At 42.2% G+C, this 12691-nt stretch overlaps 1 protein-coding gene and 1 non-coding gene across 2 annotated transcripts; one reads left to right on the top strand and one right to left on the bottom strand.

Annotated features, from left to right (window-relative positions):
- Positions 1-424: 424 nt before the first annotated feature.
- Positions 425-1288, bottom strand: LOC145592082 (uncharacterized). The gene is made up of 2 exons (XM_081648548.1): positions 1046-1288; positions 425-778 (listed from the first exon to the last, which is right to left on the bottom strand). Exons 1-2 carry the CDS (start codon positions 1286-1288, stop codon positions 425-427), a joined length of 597 nt encoding a protein of 198 aa, XP_081504674.1.
- A 3012-nt stretch (positions 1289-4300) lies between these two features.
- On the top strand, positions 4301-4406 carry LOC145593214 (small nucleolar RNA R71). Its single transcript, XR_014102588.1, has one exon. It is a non-coding gene; the product is annotated as a small nucleolar RNA R71 (small nucleolar RNA).
- The last annotated feature ends 8285 nt before the right edge of the window (positions 4407-12691 follow it).

The following is a 12691-nucleotide window of genomic DNA, read 5'->3' on the forward strand; positions in this document are numbered from 1 at the left end:
TCATCACCACCTTTTGGTCATTTGTAGGGGAAGCAATGGCCTCAACCAATTTAGAAACATAATCGACCGCCACAAGGATATATTGGCTTCCAAAGGAAGAAGGGAATGGTCCCATGAAGTCAATGCCCCATAGATTGAAAACCTCCAACTCAAGGATGGGTTGTTGAGGCATCTCATTCCTCTTCGAAATGTTTCCGGTCCTTTGGCATCTATCACAAGACTTAATGAAACCCCAAGTGTCCTTGAAAAGATGTGGCCACCATAAACCACTTTGGAGAATCTTCGAAGCGGTTTTAGAAACTCCCATGTGACCACCACTAGGATCCGAGTGGCACATCTTCAAGACATTTGGCACCTCTTCACTTGGAATGCAATGATGGAGTAAACCATCAAATCCTCGCTTGTACAAAATCGGATCATCTCTCTAATAGTGTCGGGCTTCTCTCTTGAGCTTCTTTCTTTGATTCTTCAAAAATGTAGGTGGAAACTCCCCACATGCTAGAAAATTAACCAAATCGGCGAACAAAGGGAGTTTCTTCGCATCTATGGCATATAGAAAATCATCAAGAATCCTATCTTCAATAGGAGAACCATCATCTTGGACTTGAGATTCCTCAAGGCGAGAAAGGTGATCCGCCATAATATTCTCCGCCCTTTTCTTGTCTCTAACCTCAATATCAAAAGTTTGAAGTTCAAGCACCCACCAAAGCAATCTAGGCTTTAATTCTTTCTTAGAAAAGAGGTATTTGAGAGCTGCATGATCGGTGAAAACAATAGCCTTGGATCCCAACAAATAACAACGGAACTTCTCAAAGGCATGCACAACTGCCAAAAACTCCTTTTCCGTTGTTGTGTAGTTTCGTTGAGCTCCATTGAGAGTCTTTGACATATAATAGATTACATGGAGCTTCTTATCAAATCTTTGACCCAAGACACCTCCAATAGCTTTATCACTAGCATCACACATAAATTCAAAAGGTAAATCCCATCTCGGGGCATGGATTATGGGGATGGAAGTCAAGAATTTCTTCAATTTGTTGAATGCCTCTAAGCATCTATGATCAAACACAAACTCAACATCCTTTTGAAGAAGATCATTGTGGGGCTTAGCAATTAGAGAGAAATCCTTTATAAATCTCCTATAGAACCCAGCATGCCCCAAGAAAGATCTTACACCTTTCACATTTACCGGAGGTGGAATCTTTTCAATGGCCCCAATCTTTGCTTGGTCCACCTCAATTCCCTTGTGAGAGAGCTTATGACCAAGGACAATGCCTTCCTCAACCATGAAGTGACACTTCTCCCAATTCAAGACTAGATTCACTTTCTCACATCGAGCCAAACACTTTTCGAGATTCTCAAGACAAGCCTCAAATGAAACACCTCCCACCGAAAAGTCATCCATAAACACTTCCATTTTTTCTTCCAGCATGTCTCCAAAAATGCTCATCATGCACCGTTGGAAGGTGGCGGGGGCGTTGCAAAGCCAGAATGGCATCCTTCTATTGGCAAAAGTTCCACGTGGGCAAGTAAAAGTTGTTTTCTCTTGGTCATCCGGATGAATAGGGATTTGAAAAAAACCAGAGTAACCATTAAGAAAACAATAATACTTGTGCCTTGTTAGTCTCTCAAGCATTTGATCAAAGAAGGGAAGGGGGAAATGATCTTTTTTGGTGGATGTGTTTAGACGTCGATAATCTATACACAATCCTACATCCCGTGACCGTTCTTGTAAGAATGAGCTCACCTCTCTCATTCTCTACAACGGTCATGCCTCCCTTCTTTGGGATAACGTGGATCAGAGAAACCCACCTTGAGCTAGAGATGGGGAATATGATTCCCGCATCCAATAGCTAGGTGATTTCCTTCTTGACCACCTCCCCCATTTGAGGGTAAAGCTTTCGTTTTCTTTCAATACTTAGTGAGGCATTATCCTCAAGAGTGATGTGGTGCATGCATATGGCGAGACTAATACCCTTAAGGTCATCAATGGTATCGCCCAAAGCACCTTGGTGCTTTCTCAATACACCACACAACTTTTGGGCTTGGCTCACTTAAGGAGGAACTAACAATCACGGGAAAATATAAGTTAGGGCCTAAGAATTCATACCTAAGGTGTGATGGAAGTGGTTTGAGCTCAACCATGGGGACACCTTTACCTTCCTTTGATGTAGCTACTTGCAATAATTCTTAGCTAGTAATGCTAATGCACTTTGCTCATCAACATCCTCTAGGCTTCCATTGAGCACATCTTCATACAAAGCCATCTCCTTGCTAGGAGCACCTATCTTTTCCTTATTCAACAAAACATTCTCAAGAGCATCGTTAGAGATGAGAAATTGCTCATGCATGGAAGACACAACATGATTAAGAGTCAATCATCATACAATTCTCCAAAGAGGAACATGGATACATCGTACTATCATTTAAGTCAAATTCTATTACCTCATCCCCTACTTAAAGTGAAATTTTAGCACTCTTGACAACTATCATAGCACCCGAAGTAGCGAGGAAGGGTCTCACTAGAATGATAGGAATGCTAGCATCTTCGTCCATATCAAGCACCATAAAATCCACCGAAACAACAAATTTCCCAACCCTCAAAGGGACATCCTCCACCTTACCCTTAAGAAACTTGATTAACCTATCGGCTAATTGCAAAGTGATGTTAGTAGGTAAGAGTTCCCCTAATTCAATTCTTTGGTACACCGAATATGGCATAAGGCTAACACTAGCTCCTAGGTCACATAAGGTATTGTCGATTTGCATTTTGTAAATGGCACAAGGGATGGAAAAGTTTTCGGGATCTTTTAGCTTAGGTGGCATCTTGTTCATTATGATTGCACTACAATTCTCGGTCGAATTCACCGTCTCCATAACATCACAAGTCCTCCTACCACTCAAAATTTCTTTGAGGAATTTTGCATAGTTAGGCATTTGGGTGACAACTTCGGTAAATGGTAGAGAAAGGTGAAGTTGCTTGAGCATATCAATAAATCTTCCAAATTGTTCATCCAACTTGTGTCTCATGAATCTTTGTGGATAGGGAAGCTTAGGTTTCACAACTTCTTTCTCTTCCTTCACCTTCATGGGTGACTCTACCACCACTTCACTCAAAGATGCACCATCCCTCTCATCCTCAACTAAAACCTCCTTTGCACCCTTCTCACTCTTGCTCTTGCTAGGCAAACTCTCCTCAAGCACCTTACCACTCCTTGTTACTATGGCATTAACGGGTCTCTTAGGGTTTAGGCCTTGAGAAGGTAAAGAAGAAGGGCTTGCATGGTCTTTCAAAGCATTGGCAAGTTGAGAGATTTGGTTTTCAAGCATCTTATTGTGGGTCATCATTTCATTAAACTTCTTATCTCTCACCGCCATATAAGTGTTCAACAACTTAGTTTGATTTTCAATGATTTCCTCCAAGTTAGTCCTAGAAGAAGAGGGTTAAACATAGGAAATATCATTTTGGGTCTTTGGAGCAAATCCGGGTGGGGGACCTCTTTGAGCATTGTTTTGAAAATTTCCCCTATTTTGATTATTCTAATTAACTCTTCCTTGATTTTGACCATAACCTTGATTATGTTTACCATAACCTTGGTTATGATTACCATAATTTTGGTTTTGATTTTGGCTACTATAACCTTAGTTGTTATAATTACCTCTGAAATTTTGGTTCCCCTAGTATCTATTACCACCTCCTTGGTTATAGTTGTCAAAATTTCCATGGTTGTTGTAATTCCTATTCCATTGACCTCTTTGATTCTCAAATACAAAATCGTTATTGTTTGACACATAGTTCACATGCTCATTCACATTTTCATCTTGATCATCAAAAACATCCATACATGCATGAGGGCAATTAGGAGCATCATGATCATACGATCCACAAACATCACAAAACAAGCAACCACTACGCATGTTATTAGAAGAGGGAGAGGGTTGAGAATTAGAAGACATACCTCTCCCCTTAGATTGGGAGGGAATATTTGAAACTTGGGAGGTAGCACATTCCAACTTCGCCTTGATAGCGGACATTTCCTTCCACAAGTTTGTCATTTGTGAGGATAGATTGTTGATTGCATTTAGATGATAAACCGAGTACAACAAAGAGCTACTCTTGCTAGTTGACTCCCTTTCACCATCTTGCAAATCTCGATAGTACCTCACTACATCTTCAATTATGTCTACCACTTCCTCCTCCGTTTTATTCATACTGGGACCTCCAGCTCCTCCATCTAGACATGACTTTCCTTAAGGACTAAGGCCACCATAGAAGATTTAAATAATTTGGTAAGTAGGAATTCCATGGTGAGGACATTCTCTTTGATACTCCTTGTATCTCTCCCATGCCTCATGGAGGCATTCACTAGACTTTTGCTTGAAACCTTGAACCAAAGCTCTAGCCTCCGCCGTTTTCTTTTGTGGATAGAAACGGGATAGAAATTCCTTAGTCACTTCGTCCCATGTCCTTAGAGAATTGGGTTTAACCTCCTTGTCTAGCCATTCCAAGGCACGCCCTATAAGGGAAAAGGGAAAAATCTTGAGGCGGATGAATTCTTGGGAAATTCCATTCATTTTTATAGTGTTCCAATACTTTTCGAGCTCCTTGAGATGGTTTAGTGGGCTTTCATGTTTGGCTCCACTAAATCGTCGCCTCTCTATCAAAGTGATCATTGCCGGCCTTATTTCAAAGTCATTTTCCGGTTTTGTAGGTGGGGGAATCCCACTTTCAAACCTATATGCACCGGGAATCCCCAATTCCTTCAATGCCACTCTAGGATTTTCTCCCATCCTTTCTTGTTCTTCTTATTGTGGTTCTTCTTCACTTGAAGAGCTAGAACTCAAAGATCGTCTAGCAACTCTTATCCTTTCAATTGTCCTCTCAATTACCGAATCAAGTGGCACTAGTGAACGACCACGTGCTCTATGCATACAATCTCAAAAGAAACAATTAGTAGCACGGCTACAAATGTAGCCAAAAAGAGAAAAATCTTTTTGTATTTTCAAATTAAGATGAAGTAGACTAAACAACTGTAACAAAGCACCAATATCACTCCCCGGCAATGGCGCCATTTTGACGTAGGAAAAATGTAGCTTGTTTTCTACTCTCCCCTAGAGCCAAACAAAATTTATATACACTCAACCAACCTAATACGAGTATATGGTAAGTCAAGGGTCGAACCCAAAGGAATGAATAGACGAAAGCTATAGCTTAGGTCAAGCTACTTCGAAGATTGTAGAAAGAATTGGTTGGTAACTAAGGTATGAAAAAGCTAAACAAATCAAGAAATTCAATAAGCTAAACACTAGGGATATAGGTTCCACATGCAAGCTCAATGATTATGTTAATCGATAGATGACTCGATTGATTCAAACATTGCAAAAGATGAACAATAGTTGCAATTAATGGAATCAAAAAGCTATCTCTTATAAGCCAAGCTAGGGTTCACTATGAATGGCTAACAAGGAAAATCACAATCAAATTCAATCAATTAAAGCAATTCTCAAATCAAGGGTTCATGTCATTAAAATTTGCTATGAAATCTAGATTATTCTTATAGGTTGATCACTCCTAGTCTAATTAATCACATGCACAACTATGTCAACCAATTTAATTGCAACAATTCAATCAACCAAGAATCAACAACTAGGAATAATCATCAATCAAGCATGCTTCCCCTTCTCCCTAGCTACTAATCTACTCAGTAATCATGGTGGAATTGAAAAACAGTACAAATTGAATCGTAAACATCATCATTTCAAGCTTAATCAAAGAGAAAATCAAACGTTCAACAATTTCTCAACAAAAGATCAAAATTCAAATCAAACATTCAAGAAATAAAGGAAATAGCAAGCAAAAGTAAATTCAAAGGAAAGAAACTCACAAACTTTCATTGATTGAAGATGAAATCCAGGCTCAAAGTTGAAATAAAAGATGAAATTGAAGTACAAACAAGTAATCTTAAGCTTCTCTCTCTACTTTATCTCTCTTCTATATCTGGAAATAAGTCTCAAGTACATATAAAATCGTCTCTCCTAAAAAAGGAAAAGTCAATGTTATTTATAACAGAGGGGTATGCGCGCTCGCACCCCTGCTGTGGTGCTCGTGGCTTGGTCTCTCTTGCTCGCTCATCTATCCTCGCGCTGTCGTGCATCCTTATCATCGGTGCTCCTTAGGTGATGCCCATGAGGAGGGAAACCTTTTATTCTTCTAGTATTTTCACACTCCAGACCTAAAGTCAATGAGAAAACATCCGTAAAGGAGTGGCAAACAAGATTCTAGAACTTTACTTGCAAGAAATAAAGTAAAAGAAAGAGAGAAAGAAAAAAAAATAGAAATCAAACTAAAATAGCTAATTAAGAGCAAAAATCATAGAAAACTCATAAAAGTGAATGAAAAACAAAAATGAGCTATAAAAGAAGGAAAATAAGAGAAAACTAGAAAAATCATAAGAAAATAACGAGAAAATATAGAAAAGGCATCAAAAACTACTCTAATGAGCGTAATAAATGACGCTCATCACAATGTCCCATCCCTTGACGACACAGTCGTCTAGCCTCCTGAAAAGAGCTATGAGGACTCTAGCTTTGGCTGTTATGCAGCTTCAATAACGGCGGGCCTTCGGTTCCCCTTGGATCCAGCCGTCGAAAGGATCCTTGATGGTTACCGTCTTGGGGTCTAGCCCCCAATTCTTAGGTTAACATTTTAGGCTATGTGGCCGCATGTCGAATGCAAGGAGTAGCTTGCTTTGAGGCATTCTCCTCTATGCATTACTTGAGTAAAGCTCCCAAGTCAGTCGGACCCGGCTGGTATACTTTGACTTGTAACAAAGGTGACATGATGACTCTGGGAAAAGAGTCTAAGTGGAAAGATCGGAGAAATAAATTTTACATCATTTCCTCCCCAAACACCACCCGGAACAAAAAATTCAACTCTTGGAACCAGAACCCCTACCTCCTTGGTCAAAAAGCAATTCTCCCACCTTTATCTGACAAAGGTTGGATCAGATTTTGACGTCTTGGTTGTTAAGGTTAACGTCAAAATTGTACAATGGGGATCTGAGAGGGAGATTTTCCCAAATAGTTATACCCCTAGGTTTGAATGGCTTAGGGATCCCATTTTCTTGGCCGCTTGTGGCCTAAGCACAGAAAAAGGAAAAGGTGGGAAGCCGAGTAGGTGTTTTGTAGAGCATTCTACTTTTACTTTGTTTGTTTTGTTAACCACCCAATAGGTCTTTTTGCAGAAGGAGTTATGTCTCAGCTTGACCCTATAAAAAATCCCGGCAACTCAGTCGTCGCCTATCGTCAGATGATTCGGCAGAAGAGCCAGATCTTCAAAAAAGATCATCTTGGCGGAACCTTTCAAGGGCGCAGGTTTCTCAATAATCACCCGGTTCTTTTCTCCATGAGGATAGAGTAGCAGTCTTTATTAAACTCGTACCTAGGGACGTACAATATGAATTCCTTCTTTTTCTTCTGGGATGATTGATCAGAATCTTCAACCCGCCAAACTTCTTTTCTCTTTTTGCTCAGATCAGCCTTAGGAGCTGGATGAGCAGACCGGCTCTCCTTTTGTTTATAAGACTTCTTGGAGTCTGACAGATTGCTGGACGTGCAAAGGTCGGTTTGCTCGTGTGAAGCTTTTCGCCTCTATCAACGCCTCTTGAAGAGTGAAAACCCTCTTTCTGACAAGGTCAAACTTAAAAGTTAACCCGTCCTTCAGACCCTTAAAGAAGTCTGTAAGGCAACTTCGTCAGACAGTCCTTAAATCTGGATTCTCACCTAATTGAACTGCCTAACGTAGGAGCGGAGTCCCTCTCTCTCCCCCTGCCAAATAGTGCTCAAGTCGAGACTTGTTTTCTTGGTAGGGATGTTCATCCAGAAGTTTGAAGTAAACAAGAAGGCAAGCCTCTTGAAGCTATTAATACATCTGGCTGGCAAGTTGCCAAACCATTGTTGGGCTATTCCCTTCAATGTTGCCGAAAAGCATTTTCACTACATGGCATCCTCCACCCCCTGCATGTGCATAAGGTTCGTATAGGCCATGAGGTGATCTTCAGGGTTAGTGGTACCATCATAGGCACCAACCAACACATTCTTAACCTTGGCTGGATGTGCCGCCTCGGATATCTCCTTGGTGAACGCAGAAGTTTGTTCACCAAGTTTAAGCAGACGGAGCTGCCAGTCCAAGGGTTGAACGTTATATGCCGCTTGTCCCCCAAAGAGGGTCGGCTGCATGAAAGGGGGGGTGTACTGCCCATATGGCATATGAGGCACATACAAGGCATACTCGATCATCTGAGGGCCCATATGGACGGACTTGCCGCCTGTATGGCTCTCATGCAAGGATTGGAAATTCCTTGCGGATGTATTTTTGAAGCTGTCTGCAAAGCTTGATGTAGAGGCTGACTTAGACAACTGCTGGTTCCAGTTGTGCTCGATGATGTGTCGAGCATCGGAGAAGGTTTTCTTGCTGCCATCCGGCTAGACGTGTCGGATGACCTTCCTTTTTCCCGTCTAGGGTAGAAGGATCTTAGACTAGTTAATGGCAGGTGTAGTCTTCTCCTTTGGGTTTGGAGTAGGTTACCTGTCTCTGTCTGACTTTCTACTCTTAGCTTGAGGAGACTTTTTTGCCGACTGACCCTTGCTAGAGCCAGTCGTCCTCTTGTTGATCAGGTCCTTGATTTCACCCTTGAAACTTGTCATGAATTTCATGAGCTCTTCTCGGGTGACTAGGGCCTTACCCCTTGCCGTCTGGGTTTCACCAGGCGATGGTCTAGTAGACTTGCTTGGACCAGCTTCATTGTCGCTCCGTTCCAGTCTATCCTTGGGACGAATGCGCTCAGAGATTAGTGACCCATTAGGGGCCACATGGGTTTCGACTTACCAGTCGTTTTCTGTATCCTAGTCTGTATAGACCTCCCCATCAAGTCTAGGCTGGTTGGGTTCAGGCGGCGGTACAGACTCTTTAACCATCTTAGAGGTACTTTCCCCATAGACGGCGCCAAATGTTTTGGGTGTTTTTGTCCCTCGGGAGAGTTACAGCTCGAAGATTGGTCCGACGCGCTCTGTACCTGCAAAACACGGAGACTCTAGTTGATAGGAGCTCCGCCTCTGACGATCAAGTTAGTATCGGTCGAAGAATACGAAAAGGTGCGGAAAAGGTAAAAATGAGATCTTCTCGGATTCCGAGATCAGGTGTTTTCTCTGATGTGAGAGAATGTTAAGTTGTTGTAATAAATGTATCTGCCCCATAAATGGGGGAAATATCCCTATTTGTAGGCTCATTGGAAAAAGTGCCCCTTCTTAGGTCATTCTGACCGAAGTTTGGTGGGCTGCGCCGTAATAAGGCTTTCTCGGGATTTGGTCCAGGAAGCTTTTTCTCCCATTTGTTTGGAGGGACACATGTTATTAGGCGATTGATCCATTTGGATCTCTCTTAGGTTAACACGTGTCAGCTTCTGATAGGGCCACGCGTCTTGGGTATTTTTACCCAAAACAAAATGGGTATTGGAATCCCAATGATCTACAGTAGAATGGATAAAGTCAATATCAAGATCTACCCCTTTTATGCCAAACAAACCCCCCATGTGAAAAAAGTCAAGCTCTTTTCTCTCATTTACGGTTAAAGACCGACACCACTCACGAGTTGTTTCACACAAATTCCTAGCCATTACTACTTGATTGGGAATTCAAAAATCTAAATTGCTATTTGCTCGAAATTATTCTGGAACCAACGTATTTGGGGGCTTTTTATAGACACATCGACATAAAACCGAATTCTACACAAATTCGGAGAAATCAAGATCATCGTGCCGCGATAGAACTATCGCGCCGTGATAAAATTCTGGGGCCAACACTGCAACGCGTTATCTGGAGCACGTTAATTCGACTTTGACTCGGATTTGTACTTCGATTTATCGGGGGAATTTTAAATTTTGAAAATTTATCCAACTCTATATTGTAAATACAAATCCTCACACATTTATGATTTGGAAAAAATTATTTTAAGTTTAAATTATTTTAAGCTTATTTTGGTTAACTCCATTTTCTTTTTTCTTTTTTTCTTTTTGGGGGAGAAAGTCGGATACCCTCCAATGATAACTAAAATGACAGAATATTTCCGCAAAATTATCAAAAATTTCACACACTAACATGCACATAATAAAATGTAAAATAAAATGCAAAGAATAAAAATGTAAATAGCAAGTCTAGTGTATATATACATTACGCCTAACAGAGTTATAAATCCACAAGAAAGCAAATTCCTATATAGTCAAATATACACAAATAAATGAATCTTTACAAGTACAAAAGCTATAGCGCCGAGGACGGATACCCAGATCATCATAAAATTGCAAGGTCCGTGGGGTCACTCCCTAGCCATCATCTACGCCGCCGGGCATCGGAATCGAGAGTATGGGGCCAGCCCATCCCATCTGACCCTGCTGGGGCTCCTGCTGCTGCTGCTGCCGTGATGACAAATCCACCTCGTACGTCCCGCCAGCCATGAAAGGAGTTAACGTCGGATCACCCCCACCAGGTGGCACCACCGACACCCCCACCAGTCGGAATCATCTAATACCATAGCATGAGCCGACCCCTCTCGCCCTTCCTGGTCCTCAACCGAAGTACAGAGGCATCTCGACCCAGATCTCTCTGTCCTACCCTCTGACCTCGAGCGAGTACGCGTTGGAGGGGCAGGCTTAAATAGAAAAAATAATACAAGTCAAGAGATATACCGGTGCCACATCACGATCATGACGACATCTCGATGGCTCAACCTCACCATCTGGTAATGAAACGCATCCATAGCTGCCGCCATCCTCATCACCACCTCACGTGAGAACTGTAAAAGTAAAAAAGGTCAGAGATAATCGAAATACACATGCTGATAAAAGAAAGCAAGAGATAACTCACCTAGGTCTGACGTCGAGGGATCGACCTCTCCACCAAACGCCACTTCTTAGAAGCCGGGGGCACCATCTTCTCGATCGACCCTTACGTCCCCTGATAGGTGATGGACATAGTTGGAGGCACAAACTCCGCAGTCGCTGCTGCGGCCTGCAAGAATAAAACTCTGACAATTAAAAATCGTTGGGAGCTACCAAAGAGGACAAACTAAAGGACATAAAAACGCACCTCCTAAAATCGTTGGGAGCTACCAAAGAGCCAACTGCAACAAAAGCCGCTCATTATACGATCGGCCTGGATGGCTAAATCTCCACCAATCCACACCGACCAGCGCCGAATCCATGTGAGTCCGAAGGCTGGTCTGGTCCATCATATACAAAGGAAGAGGGACGGAACGATAAAAACCTCCGAGGTAGGGGTGTTCATAAATTGGTCCTGACCGAAAAGATGGACTGGACCACCTCGGACCGACCCCAGACCGGACCGACCCTAATCGGTCCGGTCTTCAGGTCTAGAAATTTATTTTTCCGGTCCGTCTAAAACCCTATAAAAATCGGTCTTGGACCGAACTGGTATTTTATTAAAAATATGCATGAAACCTTAAATAATGGTTAAGATTATCCTTAATTTACATAGAAAACTTTAAATTTATGGGCTTCTTTGTACTAAATATACAAAAAAAAGACGTTAAAGTTTAGATTTTTCTTAACTTTTTTTCGAGTTTATCACAAAATTATTAAAAAATTAGAATTCTTTTTAAAAAAATCTTAAATCGGTCCAAAACGGTCTGCTTTGCGTTTTGGACCGATTCATTCGGTCTGGTCCGGGTTTGGTCCTAGATTTCTCGGTCCGGTCTTTGGTTCTTAAAATTTTTATTATCAGTATACGGTCTAGTCCAGTCCGGTCTTGGACCGATGAACAGCCCTACTCCAAGAAGTGCTGGAACGCAACTTTCTTGCCCAAGTACACTACAACATCATATGTGCCCAGGAAATAATGTCTCTAGGCTCCGGAGTGGTCGCATCATCTCAAAAAGCCTCAACTAACAAGGATCAGCGGATAGATCAGCGACTGGTCTGTACTGACCTAGTCTCAACGCGAGCCCGAACAACAATAGGTCCTAGCAGCTCGTAAACCTCCGAGGAGGAAAGAGCAAGGTTCCTACCGAGAGGAACTACAGTCGATCGGAACACTAAACCGGTGATGATGGAGAAGTCGAGAGGAGTGACAGTCATCTCGTCCCAAGGAAGATGAAACGTGTTAGTGGTGTCCCAGAAGAACTCCACTAATGCCCGAACCAAGTAACGACTCGACTGCATAGGCTGAAGATCCACCGTAGCCTCAAAAAGAGGAGTCAGGCTACAAGACTCCTTTTTTGGGTGTTTTTGTCCTTCGGGAGAGTTACGTCACCAAGACTGGTCCGATGCAATATGTACCTGTAAAACACGGAGACTCCGGGTGGTTGGAGCTCCGCCTCCGACAATCAAGTTAGAACGAGTTCGGAGAATGTAAAGAGTGCGGAAGAGTAAAGTGAGATCTTCTCGGATTCCGAGATCAAGTGTTTTCTCTAATGAGAGAGAATGTAGGGTAGTATAATAAATGAAGGTGTCCCCAAAATGGGGGAAATCTCCCTATTTATAGGGTCAGGGGAATACGTGCTCATTACGTTATTCCGACCTAATGGGCTGGGCCACTTTGCGGCTTTCTCGAGAATTGGGCCTTGAAGGTTGCAATTCTAGCTGATATCTGAGGCTAACATGTGTCAGCTGATGAGTGG

This window comes from Chenopodium album, chromosome 18 (assembly GCF_948465745.1).
Source record: "Chenopodium album chromosome 18, dcCheAlbu1.1, whole genome shotgun sequence".
Classification (NCBI taxonomy): domain Eukaryota; kingdom Viridiplantae; phylum Streptophyta; class Magnoliopsida; order Caryophyllales; family Amaranthaceae; genus Chenopodium; species Chenopodium album.